The 17,891-nt window shown below is 42.7% G+C and overlaps 1 protein-coding gene across 17 annotated transcripts in view; it reads right to left on the bottom strand.

Moving 5' to 3' along the window:
• Window positions 1-5,652: 5,652 nt before the first annotated feature.
• foxp1b (forkhead box P1b) overlaps window positions 5,653-17,891 on the bottom strand; it is a 197,482-nt gene continuing 185,243 nt past the window's right edge. For 10 of the 17 annotated variants that reach the window (XM_074648161.1, XM_074648331.1, XM_074648061.1 and 7 more), the window contains 6 exons: window positions 17,622-17,698; window positions 16,881-16,982; window positions 14,365-14,534; window positions 13,938-14,007; window positions 13,567-13,733; window positions 5,653-10,141 (listed from right to left, as the gene is read on the bottom strand). In XM_074648161.1, the coding sequence (XP_074504262.1) occupies window positions 9,997-10,141; window positions 13,567-13,733; window positions 13,938-14,007; window positions 14,365-14,534; window positions 16,881-16,982; window positions 17,622-17,698 (731 nt within the window). In that variant the 3' untranslated portion in view covers window positions 5,653-9,996. Of the gene's footprint in view, window positions 10,142-13,566; window positions 13,734-13,937; window positions 14,008-14,364; window positions 14,535-14,839; window positions 14,962-16,880; window positions 16,983-17,621; window positions 17,699-17,891 lie in introns of those variants that run through there. The other 7 variants (XM_074648844.1, XM_074648677.1, XM_074648761.1 and 4 more) reach the window with 2 other exon arrangements.

Raw genomic sequence — 17,891 nt, 5'->3', positions numbered from 1 at the left:
ATGTTGTTTTGCATCTCTTCAATTATTCAAACAAAACATTTCTTACGGTAATGCTGGATGATGCTGACATGTGAGTGCAGGTCAGACAGTGGGTGCAGCTCACTGGGAGTCACTTTGTTTACTGCGGACCAGGATCAACCGTCTCCACATGGTCAGGTTAACAGTAATAATGCAGTATAGGCTACATTATGGTATACTGATGGTGACAAGTCTCAGGCTTTGTTGACAAGATTTTCACCTTAAAGGTTCTTTATACGATATCCAGAGCATTAATATAACATCAAACAACTATTTGTAGCCTAATGTAAAGAGATGGTGGGGTAAAGCCTACCTGAGCAGAGAATGAAGTTGCTCTCCCTCCGTGTGTGTTGACATAGCCGGGCTGACCACACGTACCTTTTAGTTTTTGGACAACAAGAAGAAGAAGAAATATAAGGATTTGATACACACTCAACACTTGTTAATTGAATCTATTTACTTTGGGTGTTTTACTGTCAACAAATCCCAAGAAAAGACTCAAAACCAAAGTATTTCACCAGATTTTTTATTGTTTCTGAAGTTGGTCTGTATTTACTATCAGTCTTGATTTGGCCTCAAAAAATGTGATCTCATGCAACGGTTCATATGATTTCTTACGGAAAAGTTATTCCTCCTTTTTCGTTCTTTTTCCTACGAATGTCCAGCAACACGAGTCAATTTCCACTCGTTACATGCTTACAGTCTTTTCAAAATAAACCTTCGTCTTCGCAGGAAACAACCTGGTTAGATTTAGGCAACAAAATCACTTAGTTAAGTTTAGGAAAAGATCGTTGTTTGGATTAACATAACTCCAATAGTGCCGTTACTTAAGTTCGAAAGTTACCTGACAAGTAAATCAACGTTGGCTTCTTGTTTCACATGGGACCTGAACGCCCGTCTCCTGGACAAAAGTCCAGTATTTTTAGTTTTGCATGTGCAGGGCTGCCTCTGGTGGCCGTAGTTATTATGACAGGAAGTCAGGTGATGTAGTAGAAAGAGCGACTAAGTCCATGTAGGGAGGAGGTCTGGGTGGATGGATGGGTCAAACAAACAGGACTTTCACCCAGGAGACCGCTGTTCGTGACCCGTGTGAAACCAACTCATCGTTGAGTGAATTAATTTACACAACGTACTTACATATTTTAACCCACGCTAATGGGCCATTCGCATTGAACGTGGTTTACGCTGTGCTGCTGTGCCCAAAGTTCAACTTGTTTGAACTTTGGGCACAAGCTGTGCGCTCCGCTGTATTCGCGCTTTGCTCGTCGCAGCGAAAGCCGTTGTTTCGCCACGCCAACCCTTCGAAATAATGAGTTTCAGAGTGCAGTGGTGCAGTTCTGACCAAGCATCCGTATGTGATGAGTTGGAATTGAGAACGTGTTGATTTCAGAAAACAGGAGAAGAAATTTGGGGATTTTTTTTTCTTGCATTATATTGTTAGTCATCTTCAATTAGTGAACCCATCAGTGGATCTAACAGCTCTGTCACCAAGAGAAGGAGACATCTGAGCATCTCAGCTGTTTACTCAATGAGCATAATTAGCATGGGTTACTCACACAAGGCCTGCTAACTGATGTGATAAGTACCTTTATACTTTCATCTTCCTTTAGTTCCCTTTTTAATTGCTTGGACTCTCTTAGAAACCTAGCTGTGCCTTCTAATAAAGAAGAAAGCGAGCCCAGCTGTGAATTACTGATTGTTGTGTTGGAGCCGGAGCTGCTAGTAAAGCAGGCCTCGTGTTATTGTTGTGTATGCGTATGTGTGTATGTGTGTGTGCGTAGGGGTGGGGGCAGCGAGGCATGCCTTTTGAACAGCAGGTGGTAATTGAAACAAAACAAGGGCTGATTAGGGAAGCGTCTGGCAACTCATGATCCAAACAGCGAGCCGCCGAGGAGCCCAAACACAAGAGCCCTGGAATAAAGTGGTCATCATCTAATTAACAGAACACATTTTAATTACCGAGTAAACCAAGCAGTGCAGTGTGTCAATTTAACTGATGTGGTAAGTGCCAGTTTACAATATCAGAAACAGACAAATAATTGGAATCTAATTACAAGCAGGTCTATTGCACACCAGGGCCTGCAGCCCATCTTAATAAACACATTTTTACATCAAACCATGAATAACAAACACTGCAGGACTGCTAATTGCCTCACTGCAATGTTGGGAGTTTGCCAGCTCTGACTATTTGACTGAAGCTCTTGTGTGAATGGATGAGGCTGTGCCACACTTCAATTAGGATAGAGTGAACAGCGGCCATCCATGTTTGTTTTTGCAATCTAACGGAGCTAAATAATATGACTGGTGATCCGTCTGGTGTCTGTAGAGCACGACAGAGAAGAAGAGAAGAGAGCATCGCTTACACAGGTTAAATAGCAATATTTGTGATTGATGAGGAACATTAACGGCGTAATAGGGTCAGTCCACACTTAACTCAAGTGGTATCTAGACGTGTAGGTAGTTTTGTTTTTATTTAAGGTATCTCACCTTAATGTATCTCATACCCATTGAGGTGGATGGAAGTTCATTTGTAATTAATTAATGTGCCTCAAAACCTCTGGATTGTATGGAAGCCAATTTCTGCCAGCAATAGAAAAAAATAGAAGTGCCATTGGCACCACACGACAACAGAAGCATATAGCGCTTTCCAGAGGACATTGAAAAGTGATGCACACGGCTGAAATGCCTTTTGCTTATTATTAACCTGCCAATTCAAATAATGTGACAAAATATACACAATTAATTGTAAGACAGGCTAACAGTATGCTAGCTGAATATAAAGTTAATAGTTACTTTCAGAACCTGTAATACCTTTCTTTCATTACATAAAGGGTCAACATACATTTTAAAACATTGCCATCAAACTGCAAACTGCTTATTTGTGTTTTCTATATTTGCAGCGCATTTCTGCATTCAATTGTGTTTTTTCCAGCATATTTCTGTATTTGGTTGTGTTTTACAGCGCGTTTCAGTATTTGGTTGAGTTTTCGAGCATATTTCTGTATTGGGTTGTGTTTTTCAGCAGGTTTCTGTATTTGGTTGTGTTTTCTATATTTGCAGCACGTTTCTGCATTCCGTTGTGTTTTCTAGGACATTTCTGTATTTGGTTGTGTTTTCCAGCATGTTTCTGTTTTTTGGTTGTGTTTTCTATATTTGCAGTACGTTTCTGAATTCGGTTGTGTTTTCTAGCACATTTCTATATTTGGTTGTGTTTTCCAGCATGTTTCTGTTTTTGGTTGTGTTTTCTATATTTGCAGTACGTTTCTGAATTCGGTTGTGTTTTCTAGCACATTTCTATATTTGGTTGTGTTTTCCAGCATGTTTCTGTTTTTGGTTGTGTTTTCTATATTTGCAGCGCGTTTCTGTATTCAGTTGTGTTTTCCAGCACATTTCTGCATTCAGTTACGTTTTCCAGCACATTTTTGTTTTTGGTTGTGTTTTCTATATTTGCAGCATGTTTCTGTATTCGGTTGTGTTTTCTAGCACATTTCTATATTTGGTTGTGTTTTCCAGCATGTTTCTGTATGTATGGTTGTGTTTTCTATATTTGCAGCAATGCATTATCAAATCGGTGAAGATGTTTTCTTAATTTGTAGTGCATTGAGCTCTCAGGGCCACCGTAGAATGATTTATAAGGAATTACACCAAAAGTTTTGGTGAGTTTTGTATAAGTTCTACTGGTGTGTTGTCAATGGTCTGCAAGGAGGATCAGATTTATGCGTAGAGGAGCCAGTATTGGCTGATCATGTCACTGCACCAATATATCCACAGAGACCCACTGTTCCCATAATATTTCATCCACGTTTATGGTCTATAATAATATCATATGTTAATGCCTCTCTGTAAGTTACTGTGCGATTAATTTATGTGAATGCTTCTTCTCTGAGTGATTTTCAAACACAAACACCTTCCATGACTGTGTGTTCCCTCCAACTTTATGTTATCTGATCCAGTTTGTGATCGGTGTCATGACAACAACACTGATCTACATGAATCCTGAGCGTCCGGTGAAATACGGCCCACAGAAAGATTGCTTGTGATTTTATATCGTTTCCATTAAATCTTGTCTTTCAAAGGCGTTAATTAATAATACACTTGACATTTATGTTTTCCAGCAATAAGCTAAGCAAGAAACGATTTATGTCACCTAAAGCTTTTTAACAAATCAATGCAACTATTTGTAATTGCTTGTTTCACAAGATTAAAAGTGCTTAGACTTGATCTCTGTCTCCTGTTTAGTGGCCAACATGACCTGTCCCTCCGTCGTAAAAACGCAAGTCCTGGTCATCAGCATTAGCTCCCGTCACCAAATCCATATCGCTATTATTTCTGGAATTTTAATGCTGTTACAATTTATAGCTTATCAAATGCAGTTACCTAAATTGCTGTTAGGAAAAGACAGTTTAACTGTCTCTTTTTAATTACGATATAATTTAACGTTGGGGCCGAGATGAGAGTCCTGGCGCAGATGACAAACACAGGTCTGTATGGAACTGTTCTGCAGGCCAAAGTGATGAGGAAAACAGCACCGAGAGGGGGTTTATTCATGCTCTGTTACTGTTAACGCGATGATATATCTGGTAATATGAGTTTGTGTCAGCAGTGTGATGATCGTTAGGAGGCGATATATTGCGATTTTTTAAAATCTAATTTTAGGAAAACTTTCATAGTATAGAGAACCCCACAGAAAAATCTAAGCAATCCCAGTCCCTGTAACATCCAACATCACAGCACTACTTTGAGAGGGAACATCTCTTTGCAAATTAAATATGAAAATGAAAGTATTGACTGATTTAAAGGTATAATATGTAACTGTTGTCACACCGCATTCAAAGTTGGCCACACCTCCTCGGCTCAACGAGCTGAGAGAGAGATAGCAAGCAGCGATTGTCGGGCGAGCTATAGAGTGACTGAAGAGAGGGAGCGGTGTTAGTGAGAACAATGCAGCAAATCGGAGAAATAAAACTTTTTTTTCTGATTATTTCTCAGCGGTTACGTTCTAAAACACACAACTAACTGCACAACCCTGCGGGGAAGGTGCCGAGTAGCTGGATTTTGAATGAATGCAGGCTTCCTGTCTGCTGGCTGTGGCTCAACACTGCTCTCATCAAATTAGACACACACCGATGCACATGCACGTAACACAACACGTTGTCATCCTTGAAATACGGCCATTTTGTATCTAATAGAGTAAAGGGGGACTTGTGCCTCGGTATCAGAAGCTGAGGGACGTGACAAAGTGGCGGTATTTGACCACCTGAACGGGCTGCACACCCTGTGCACTGTTATTGGCAGGGGGTTACAACCCCACTTTGGGCACAACGCCACTTTGCTGACACCCAGAAGCATCTAGAGTAAAGCAAAATAATAAGAAAAGAGAAAATACAGGCAGAGGGCTGCATGGTCTCTGCAGAAAACAGACACCGCCACACACTTCTAGTGGGGCATAAGTGATGATTGAGAGGGATTATATCAGTTGTTTTTTGGGGAAATTCTTGCAGATTATATGTTTAAAATGACTACTTAATTTTGCACACGAGTTCAATCACAAGTGATACAGTAAGAACGTGCAGCTCGGTGTTGCCACGCCGTACGTAACAGATACAATGAGAGACTTGGAGCAAAACGATCTGAACAACCAGCATTTTATTGCATGTTTAGAATGCTCACGTCAGTCATCGCCACTGACTACAACAGAGTGGTCTGCATCAGACAGACGAGGAATGATGAGGAGGTTACAGACTGATGGAAGTGATGAGCAATAATATTTCTCTATGAAAAAAAAAAAAAAAAAAAAAAAATCAGGAAAAAAGAAACTACAGAGTACATCTTCAAAGAAAAAAGAAAGGAAGAAACAGAAAAGCTGCTGCAGGATGAGAGCACCGTGACAGCTCCTGGGCTGCCCCCCCCCCCCTCCCTCCGCTCCGCTCTCCCTCCCTCCCCCTCCATCTGGAGAAAGTGTGGTGCGAGAGACGGAGAACGAGGGGGACGGAATGACAGCAAGGCTGGATGGTTGGTGATGGATGAAACAATGGCGTTTTTTAGCTCTGGTGCCAGTGTGTGTGATGTTGGGGGGGTATCTGATGCCACACGGCCGCCGTTTGCAGGAGTCTCCAGCAACGTCTAACCTTTGACCCTGGCCTGCTGTGCTTGGTTTGACTCATTTACAATGACCCTTGAGATAAAAATATAAATATCTTGATGCCAAACAAAATGTGTGTTTTACCTACATGACATGGATGAGAAGGACACATCTTTGATGCGCGAGTGAAATGAACTTTTCAAACAAAAAAACAAAACAGCATTTAACAATATTCTTTACATCTTGGCACTGCATATTTTTTTCTTTTTCCTATTCATTTCATATAAAATATCATTAGATTGATACACCCTTATATTATTACTGACCACTTAAAACATATCCCCCTCCCCCTTCCCTATCTCTGTGACCCTGGGATTAGTCATGCAAGATATCTCCGTCTTGTAGAGGAAATATACCTGTCTGCCCTTTTTCTCAGAGCAGTAATCTTTAACATACAGCCACAGAAGGCAGTGGTTGGACCATCAAAAGGAAGTATCAAAAAACAGCTTAACACAAAGAGGGAAAAAAATCTGTACAAAATGCTTAGGTCAATGATAACAGAGAAAAAGTCTGTTTTCTATATTACAGTTTAAAATCCAAAATGGGGGATAATCTCCCCCCCCCCCGGCCTGCCCCTGCCCGGCTCACCCAGACGTCTGCGTGGATGATGTGATTTTTTTTTTGTCTTTTTTTAAAGCAAGGATTACTAAGTAAAATACATTTGCAGCACAGTTTGCTATTCCAATACATACAGCAGTTTTTTTTTTCTCATAGCTATTTCATAGTTAATACAAAGCAGTCGCGATAAAGCAAACATCATAACACAAATGTATTTTTTGATCTTAAAAAAAAAAAAAAAGACAGAGAAGAAAAAGACAGGAAAAAGACAAAAGGCTATACCGACATGTATGTACAACCTAATATTGGAACGCCCTTAAAACAAACCCATCGGAGACTTTGACAAGATGAACGGTGCCACACACAGCTGGGTGATGTTTCCATGAACAAAAAGGCCTGAGGTTTGGATTGGTTTGGCAAAAAAGAAAAAGAAACCTTTAAAGATAAACAAGCTCTAATTTCATTTTTTCTTTTTTTTTTGTAGTTTTCTCTCTACAGTAATCAGACTACACATGCAAGACATACAACTAAGTGCAACTGAGTGAAATGTTTGTTTATTTTTTTTCTCATTTAATTGAATCATTCCCTATAGGTTTGAACTGAGGTATGCGTACAAAAACGGTTTTCTCATGCTGTTATCTTTAGTAATGTCGAGCTACACATGCTGAGAATGTTCTAATCTACCAGCGCTTTTTCCTCCGTTTTCGAATACCAAACAAACCAGCCAGATGACTGGGGGGGTTTGTGGATGAGCTCGGCCCCGTTCTCACGATCCCAGCCTGGCTGGAACTGACCCATCCCACAGCTGCCTGGATATTAAATACAACTTCTGGAAACCACAGATTGCCCTTTTTTTCCTTTTTTTCCTTTTTTTTTCTTAGTTAATGAGCGGTGAACTTAAAAAAATAATAATAATAACAATAACTGCCATAAAGTACCTTGTACCCAGCTTATTAGTTGACAGGAGTGTTTTTTAATATAAAAAGTAATACAGAAACTAAACACAATCATAAAGTCTTGCCAAAAAAGACGCTAAAACCCCTAAAAAGTGGCATACAATCATTTCAAAGGATACAAATGAATAAGGAATAAAAGAAGAGAAACATTGAATCATCGTGTGGTCCAGTTGAAGTATAGAATCCGTTTCACATTGTTCTCTGCAAAGCTTTTTTCCATTTACCAGTATATTTTTCCTCATCGACTTTAAATCTACACACAAATCTGCTCCTGACCAGAAAGCTCCCTTTTCCCCCCGCTCACTGGCCCAAAGACAAAAAAAAGCTTCCCTAATTTGGTCATCGTGTATAGTCAGACTGTCAGCGCCTCCCATTCAGTTTTGGTCACTGCAAACATTACTGCAGCTGTCCTGTTCGAGACACCCCCTTTGGTTTTTTATAAAATAAAAGATGAATGAAAAACACCAGTTTGAGGAGCGTTTCCCTTCGATTCGATCTGCCACCGGCTCGAGATTGATCCAGTGGGAGAGAACGGAGGAGAGATATTTGGCCTTATCTGCTATTGCATGGAACACACAACATTGACTTTATCTTTGGTAGTCACAGAACAATATTAAAACACATCAACAACTAAAAAAAAAAAAAGCAAAATAAAACATAAAATAATAATAAATACAAAATTAAAAGTGGTTGATTGCAGTCTTGAAAATTCATGTAAAATTTAACTCCCTACCAAAGCTGTCGCTGCATCACAAAAAACACATGTGGATCCGCTCGGTTCAACGCTGTGGACTACAACTATTGGCTTTTTTGGGTGAACGTGGAGGTCTCCACATCCCCTAAATGGCATGTTACTGTATGTTTGGGCCCTTTTCGATGGCTGTCGAATGCTGGAATGTGCAATGTTTAGGTCTTATTGCAAGTCTTGGGATTTCTACCCTCAATGAAAACAAAATGAGCATTTCATCTGGTGTGCAATTTTTTTTAAACACTCACTTAAAAACTCAAAAACTGGTCATGCGCGTGATACAAATAAAACTTACAGGGAATGCACGTTTATCTTCAAGCCACTGGATGAAATTTGCAGCGTGAAAAAAGCAGACGCGTTTGATTAACAACGACAAGTTGTGTTCAGGAATCACAATTAGTTGGTCTAAATCATTATCTCTCCGGCGCACACCTGACATTTTCATTTTGCTTTTTTTTTTAAAAAACCACAGCTTGTAAGTGATCAGAAATTGTGTTGCGGCGGCTCGACATGCTGCTGCCGTGAGGGGCTGTTTTAAAGTATAATTTCATAAGGATAAATCATAACCTGCATGATTTCTCTGTCATTCATTCGCATCTTAAATTAAACTTCATTGATGCGTGGAGAGAGCCTTCATTACGAGTAGTGCATTGCCAATGGACTTCATGAGCGGGAGGGGGGGAGGAAGAGGAGGGTGAGGAGGGTGAGGAGGGGCGGGCTACACGTCAGAGTGGTGACTTTTTTCTTTTTGAAGATTGTGGAATAAATGACAGAAAAATACTACTCGGCGTGTGACATTCGGCTTCATGTGTGTGTGTTTTCAAAAGAACAACATGAAAGGAAATCATAAACATTCATCATCAAGTGCTGACCACACAGAATCTCCACAGCATGGGCATGAGGTCTGATCAGTTTAGAGAAACAACAATAAAGATGCAACATCGATAACAGCATTGAATGGAAAAAAGACACATTATGTTGATATTTTGATAACCTCTCACCCCCCCAACGAAACAAAAATAAAAAATACACCCAAATAAAAACATCCCTCCCACCCGAGATGGAAACCAATGAGAAGTGTTGAAGGCAGTGACAATGAACAGAAGTCCGCGCTCGCTTCATCCGCACACACAAAATTAAAGTCATTCTCTCTCTTGAGTTTGTGGTCACGTGTGTGTGTGTCTGAGAGAGAGCGGAGAGGGGGGGGGGAGAGACACAACACCCTCCTGCAGTCCGCTGAGTGCAGTCCGTCCTGGCTGCGGCGGCCGGCGAGGGGTCTCTGACCGCGAACACGTCGCCACCCCCCCCGTACCAAACAAGTCCACACATGAGTAGAAATTGAAGTTTCACTTTTTAAGCTTAAATCAAAAGTAATCAGAATGTGTGTATGTGTGTGTGTGTGTTCTTGCTATGTATTTGTAATGGCACTAAAAACTCGGGAGACATTTGAGAGCTGTCACCAGTGGCTGAGACTTGCAGTTCAGTGTTCGTTATCTGGGGAGCGTTTCGTGTCCCCCCGAGATGACCCAGACTGCCTCTGCCTCTGAAGGCCGGGGGAGGGGGCGGCGCTAGCCTTACAGCATGTCGTCGTGGCCCTGGTCGTCGTCGTAATCTCTGTGGTGATCGAAATCCGGACTGTGATTGGCAGTCGTTACCAGGGAGAGGGGCCCTTCGTGGTCTTCGGGGTCCAGCGGTTCCTCCTTAACGCTGATGTGATGCCTGGACGAGGAGGAGAGAGAGAACAAATATGGCTCCAGTTCCGCTATCCTTAAATCCTTTATAACCTTTCACACACGCAAAGCACAAAACGCCTGATTCTGTTTATAAAGAAAGAAACGGGGGAACAAAAACAAATGTCTGGCTTTCAGTGAGACGGTGAGTGGGGGCCTCACTGGTGCTGATGATAATTTCAGCTTTCTTTTGAGGTATTCCAATCCCGGCGAAAAGCTGCAGGCTTTTTTTTATTTTCATGGCAACCGACAACAGGGTATTCACTTAGAATTGATAAATGAGGAAGATTAACAACGTGAGACGAGGAGAGGAGAGAATGGACTCTGCGGAGCGAGTGGGCTGCCGTTGTCAGCCTCCTGGTGGCGGCGGATCAGCGGCGCGCTGTGTGTTCCCCTTCCTGCTCGTTAACATGCACAACCTGCGAGGCGGGTCTCCAGAGGACGACCCCGAGCCGGCTTCTATCATTAATCAACTTCAAGCAAACACAGCGACCAGACACCGCCGTACATGCTTTAAACTCCAGAATTAATGCATATTTTCAACCAAGTGTCAATAAGGGAAGAAAAGCGCTGGCAGGAGAGGCGCGCGAGGAGGAGCGGCGGCGGCGCGTTCGGCACAACACTGTGATAAGAAACAGAGCCCCTTATGAGAATAATAACGCTGTCACTTGTAAACAAGGCAAAAACATGAGCCCCCCCCCCACTCCCCCTCCAGCTCACAGCCTGGGCAAAAGAGCCACTAAAGAGATGAGATCTGCCAAATTTCTCATTACAGAAACAGAGCAGGAATAAAGCAGAGGGGGAGAGGAGGCCTGGCTGTGGCAGAGAGGAGAGGAGAGAAAAAAAAAACATTATGAGCAGCTGCAGGGGACTTGCTGCTCTAACCCGCGGTGCCAGGCTGCTGTAGTGGAGGTAGAGCGGTGTCAGGATGAGGCGCCGGGCTCATTTACTACGACAACAAGGGACAACTGGCACATTCTTCATCACCAAAAAGCCCGCATTTGATTTATTCACCCCGGGACGTCTTGTGTGATTTGCAACTATTGTGATGGAGACGCTCGTATGCTAATGAGCTTTCTTTTTTTTTTTTGTGTGAATTATAAAAAGAGGGGGAAAAAGTAAAGTCAGCTTTTCTATCATTTTCACATCAAACGAACTCCACAAGTGCCGTTGCCTCGGGTCTGACTCCGTGGCTGCGGGGCAGACATGAAATTGTTATTATTATGCTATTGAACTGCGTGCTGATTCTACACTTTGCTCATAATTAGCCTTCTCTGGGTACCTGATTCTCGTCTGGCTGTTTAAGAGAAGTGCTCTGGTTTCAGGAAAAAGCTGCGTCCTGTCAACCGGCAGCGCGCTGGCACATGTGGATAACACATGTTGTTACACAGTGAACAGTGATCAACTTGTAGCTGGAACAGTGTGAGCCAAAGAATCACAGCCACAAAGGGGTTCTTTTTTTTTTTTTCACATGTTAGTTTTATTCCCTGAGCATTCCCAGTGATGGTGCTACTGGATGGAATAGAGAAGCAAAGTCACGCCCCTTCCGGTGGACCACCATGGGACCTTATTTTGGCGAGAGACAAATATTTTTTTGATCCCGTTTGAATTGCGCCATGAATCACACATATGATATTTGTCAATTTAAAAGACAATTTTGTCAAGAAAGTCGCAATTAATCGTAAAATTGACTGTGAAAATACCAAAAGTCGCGTAAGTGACGTCTCTCTCGATGAAGTTACGATGCCTGATCGTGTCTAGAAGGGAGCCTACAAATTGCAAAATCTGATCTGAGATCTGAAATAACTCTCACGAGACTCGCTGCCTGACGACCTCTCCTAACCTTAACCATTCAAGGTCAATGCCTAAGCTTAACAATCTTGCGAGAGTTTCCCCAGTTTGCAGAGCTCTCTTCTAGCCACTACCGATGCCTGTGTGTTTCGTACTGGGATGAACTCACACCAGCAGCGGGTCTCATTCGTTCTCTCTCTTCCCGGCTGATAAAAAGACCAGGAGTCGCTGGATAAAACACATCGGGTAAGATAACGTTTCATTTGTGCGTGGTCGTAGCTAAGTTGGCTAGCGACGTATATTGTGCGAGACGAGAGATGTAGTTCGCTGAGCGGTTTTACACAAAACCAAATGATACTACGACAAACTGAGACTTTCTTGATTTGCAAAATTATGTTTTAAATCGACAAACATCATATGAGTGATTCATGGCATAATTCAAACGGTATCAAAGAATTATTTGTCTCTCGCCGTTGACTACCGTTCCTTTTTTTTTTCAAAATAAGGTCCCATGGGGTCCACCGGAAGGGGAAGGACTACGCCTCTCTGTGCTCAATCTGTAGGCTTGAAACACCGGGTATGTTTTAGAGAAAAGTTCTTTAAAAGCAAAAGAAAAACAGATTTAACTCATTTTGTGCTTATAGACATAATTATGGAGAAAGAGTTTGTGAGCTCCATCAGCCTAAAGATAGAAGCAGAGGGGCAGAGGGAGAAGCAGGCTGCCTTTAGGCCAGCACACCCATCCTGTCTCTGCCTTTCCTGTTCCACAGCCACGCTCAGAGCTATGTTCACAGTGATTAGGGATGGCACTTTCCTCCATTTGGCCAGGAGCTCATTACTGCACCTTTTTTTTTTTTGTTTTCAGGCAGAATTTCCCCCCCGAGCTCAGACGTTTCAGGAGGCCATCCCCGAGTCGGTGGTCTGCCCCCACATCTGGAAACGATGCAGCGTGTGCTGTATTATTTTAGGCTTCAAACAACTTAGCAGACACTCCTATACAACAAGTGAACGGGGGAGCTGCGGTTTCCAGGCCGACCGCAACTTTCCTACATGAGAATCTTGGATGATGTCCTCCAGACTAATTACGCTTTTGTGTTGTTTTTCTTTTCAGCGGCTCGGAGGCGTCTCCGAATGTGTTGCAGCTCGCGTTTTCGCCCGCGTCGAAGCCAACAGCTCTGTCACTCTGCGTTCAGGCATTTTGTAAATATTTTAACAATTTGGAATGCTGATTATGGCGGGACTCAGACAGACAGCGGGACACATAAAGAGGGAGTTCATAAACTCGCTGTTAAAATAACAAGAGGGGCTCCGGTCTTTTCTTTCTTCGAAAAAGGTGGAGTTTCCTTTTTCTGCAGGGAGGCCAGCCGCAGCTCTGGCCATGACCCCACACACTCCAATATCATCCCGCTTCACTTTATTTATTGTCCTCATTGTTTCTGTTTCATCTAACGCCACGCGCTAGCTCATTTTAGAGCATTTTGGGTGGGCATTGAAATCATATTTTTATGTCTAGATCTATTTAGGGTGGTGCTGTCTCAGTGGAATAAGCATCTGAAACTCTTTTTCTCTCTCTTTTTCTTACACAGACCGTGGTAGAGATAGAAAGCGTGGTGTGCCACTCACATAGCTGGCAGGGGCGAGCGTCCCGGGCTGCTGTCACTGCCGTTGCTGTTTCCATGGTCCATCGCTCCGTTCATCTCCTCGCGGATGGCGTTAGCCAGGGAGTGGAGGGTGGGACTTCCAATGGAAGCAGTAGTGTATAGAGGTATGTTGTTTTCTGCCATTGAAGCCTGAAAAGCAAAACCCGAAGCATTAAATGTGAAACGGAAGGAGGGTTGTCAGCACTTTCTCAGTCGCCCATCACTCTTTTCACACCACCCCTTAAAAACAAAGAGGAGTTGACTGGGCATACGAGACAGGGAGAGACTTTTATTATTCTTCTTTTAAAGCTCTGAAAAGGATGAGGTCACTTTTTATTATTTTTATTTTTTTACCTGGAAGGCAGCAGAGAGGGTCGGACCATAGCCCAAGCTGGTCTGAATGTTCTTCACTAAGGCTGGACTTCTGCAAACAGATAAATCTAATTACAACCACAGACTCGTGTCTCAGGGAGCATGCATTCCTCAGCTACAGTATCTTATTTCATAAAGAGAAATCAATGCACTTTGTAAAAGAACTAAATACATTTACTGGTGTAGTAATGTGGCTATAGTTCTAAGATGTTCAATCACTTGACAATACCACACAACTATCTTTGAGAAGAAAGAATAGGCTGATGGAGGCTTGTGAAGATGCATGATGCATGGAGCTAAACACAAAAAAAAAGCATGATGGCAACACCGAAGGGGGGATGGGTGGAAGGAAGCATGCAGGTGGGGCAGGGCCTCTGGAGTTTGCAGCAGGCAGGCGGGAAGTGCTTACTGTACGAGCAGCTCATCAAAGTTCTCATCAGCGGCGTATTTCCGAGGACGGCCCCGCTGTATGTGGCGGCCGCGCTTAAACTCCTCATCATCAACGGTCCAAAAGGACCCAAACTCATCCTCTACTCTCACAAAGCACTTATGCAGGGAAAGGTTGGTGCGAATGGCACCCTGGGAAAGCAAACCAGCAGCGGGGCAGAGGGGGGGGAGGGACAGCCAGATGCAGATGCAGTGATGGACAGGACGGACAGAAGACAGGCACACAGACAGACAAGAGGGAGGAAGGGGGAGAGGATCAACATGAAAATAAGCCATTGAAGGTTATGAGGCATCACCAGGAAGGCTTCTGAAAGCATGAAGGGGAGGCACGCCAAAGCAAGCGATGGGATGTAGCAATGAGATGGAGCAGCAGCAGCAGCCTCTTCCCAGCAGCAAACGGTGACACAGACGCGGCTCAAAAAAAAGGCCAAACCTACCCACTGATCTTTTGAGGCCGTCTCTTTTGGAACTCTATTTCGTCGACTGTCCACACAGCCCCTTTTACGTTTTCTACTCGCACAAAACACTTGTGAAGACTAAGATTATGCCGGACTGCATTCTGCAGTTGGTGTAAAAAAACAAAGAGAGACAGAAAAAAAAGGTTGCTATCAGTACAGTAAACATGTCTGCATGAGAGAAAAAAAATATCTCATTTCACAAAAAATAAATATTTTGACAGGCACTGGATGAAACCTGAATGAAAATAAACCAGAGTGTTATTGGCAGTAAATGGTCCTGAACTTAAACAACACATAAATATTGCTGGGTTTCCATGGCAATAGAGTTAGTGACATCCCTTTTTTTCTCTTAACATTCACAACACTGCCTTTTCTGATCAGTGAGATATAGAAACCAAACAGTGGCCGTGTTTCCATTCAATTGTGAAGTTAAGGCTACGCATGGCTGTAATCCGCCAGTAAACAGAGTAGAAGAAGAAGAGGTTAGCGAACCGGAAACAAGACTTCAGCTTGGTCATCTAACCAAAGCCCCCAGAAAGAGCACCGGGCTTTGAAAGCAAATCTTCGTAATGGCCAAACGGTGGTACTACAACTTCTGTGTCCGTCACGTGATGCCATTGGGCCCAAAAAGACTTTTTCCCATTGACTTATATTGGGAAAGAGACGTCTGTAACACTTGAAAAGTCCTTATTTAACTCATTAGGTCCTAAAAGTTGTAAAATGCACTAATAGATGAATCCAGAGTTATTTTCCATGCTCCGTTCATGAGATTGAGACCCAGACCGAGGCTGAACCGAGGGCTGGGAGGCGGAGTTAAAGGAAAACGCTACTACGGCCCAATGGATGCGGAAGATCGCCGGATGATCCGGGTGCTTTATCACTCGGCAGTTGAGGCATTTTGGCTTCAAGCGCCACTGAGCAGCTCTCATAGGAACTACCGCCTACGACGCTGTATCCAGTTCTCTTTATACATCCATGATCTAACCTTCTATGATAGAAAAATGGAGAGAGGTCTTCAGGAGACTCTACTGTGTTTAGTACTTTTTTAGCGCAATTGAGGAAGTTTTATCGAATTTCGCCGTTTTCATACAACTTTTCTAATGCGATGCTTCTAAAAATACGTGAATGGAAACACGGCGACTGACTATGAAAAGGTTCTGGTCATTTCCCCGTTAACAATGTGAGAGAAAAAAGAACAAATAAAAACTTAAATCCAGCATCCGATCCAAATCATTTAGGCATGAAAGCGGACCTGCATAAATATCATCCCTTTGTTATTGCAGGAGCTACGCTGAGTGAACATGTACATACTAAGTGTGTCTAGAGAGAGGGAGAGTTGTGGAATCCAGTGGTTATAACACCAATGTGCCCCTATGGAAGGGCTGTCAGTGAGTGTGAGAGCTGATGGAGGACGGAGGTGGTGCAGGGTGGTGGTAGTCTGTGTGTGTGTTTGTGACAAATCAGACTTAGGAGAGGCTTTCAGTGCTTCATCACCGTCTTCCTCATTCAAATCTAACTTTCTCGGACTCCACGTATTCCTGTTTTCTTTTAGATTATTGTTTGTTTTTGTTGCGTGTGTGTGTGTGTGTGTGTGTGTGTGTGTGTGTGTGTGTGTGTTTGTGGCCTGGTGGAAAATACAGTGTTCCCTTCAGTGAGTGAGTGTGAGCGGGCTCAGCCAGGAGTCACTGGCAGAGCACCGCTATGTTAAACTAATGCCACCCACCATCAGAATATCCCCACATATTACAGGGAAATTGTTTCTTTCACTTTTTCTTCCCTCTCTTTTTTCTTTCTTTAAAAGAATGCACGTATTCCTCTCTTTGGTTATTCTGTGTGGTTCATACTGTTTGTTTAAAGGGAGGTTCATTTGGACAGAATAAGTGGAGTATTGTTATGTGTTTGGGTAAAGGCTCATTTATAAAAAGGTATTACGCCTGGCTATCATGTAATTCTCTCCAAACACCAACACAATGTCTCCTTCTCCTCCAGTGTGTAAAGAAGTCAGCAAAAAGAAAATTACCTTCCACGTCGCCGCGTTGCGCCTAAAATATGCAAACATTCGTGTGAACCAGTTGTAGATTTCGTTTAGTGTTAGCTGCTTTTCTGGAGATTCGAGGATCGCCTGCATGAAGGAACAGTGACAGAAACAAACATTTTAACAATTTTTTTTTTCCAACGTGATCAATAATTCACAAGGAGGCATGCAGGTTTTGTGTGTATGTTCTCTTGAGGAAAAACACAGCAAAGAAACAGTGTAAAGTGTAACCGCTGGCTCTGTTTAGAGTCTGCACTTCTCATTCAAAAACGGCAGATTTGAATATATTTTCCTTTTTGTGGGTGTAAATGAAGGGCAAAGCGAAAACATTTCTCAGGCAGATTACAGGGCAGCAATTATGGCCGGCTCAGATTAATTCCTGAGATGCCAGATTACTGCGGCCCGGCGATAATTGACTGGCCATCTTAAAACAGGTTCATCCCTACTGTTGTGTGAAATGAATTTGGTAATAATCACAGCCACTGAAATGCTTAATCAAATGCAATTGTCGTATGTGGCTGTTTTTTTGAATCCCGTACGCATTCTTGCACTCATTTGAAGATGGTTAATCTGCTCCTCTGTCTAAATTGCATTCGAAATTTAACGAGGAGCGTACAGAGGAATAAGTCGAGCAAAATGTGGCTTTCTAAATAGCTGACTGCTGTATTTGCTGCTATGACTAGGCAGGGTGGAGGGTGTTAAAATGGTCGAAAGCGGAGTCCTTACCTGTCTTATTAGTGAGGCGTACGTGAACGGCGGTCTAACCTCTGCATTCATGTAAAACTCTTTGTTCTGACTGAGATCTGCACACAGGGAACAAGCACAAACTGTAACAACATGGAATAAAATGATCAGGTGTCAACAGTATCACACAAATATGATCAGGATTAAATGTCTGTGTGTGTATACAGTAGAGCTGTCAAAGTTAACGTGATGATAACGCGTTAATGCAAGTTTGTTTTAGCACCACTAATTCCTTTAATGCATTAATGCAAT

This window comes from Sebastes fasciatus, chromosome 1, assembly GCF_043250625.1.
Source record: "Sebastes fasciatus isolate fSebFas1 chromosome 1, fSebFas1.pri, whole genome shotgun sequence".
Lineage (NCBI taxonomy): Eukaryota > Metazoa > Chordata > Actinopteri > Perciformes > Sebastidae > Sebastes > Sebastes fasciatus.
This window is presented reverse-complemented; position numbering and strand designations above follow the sequence as displayed.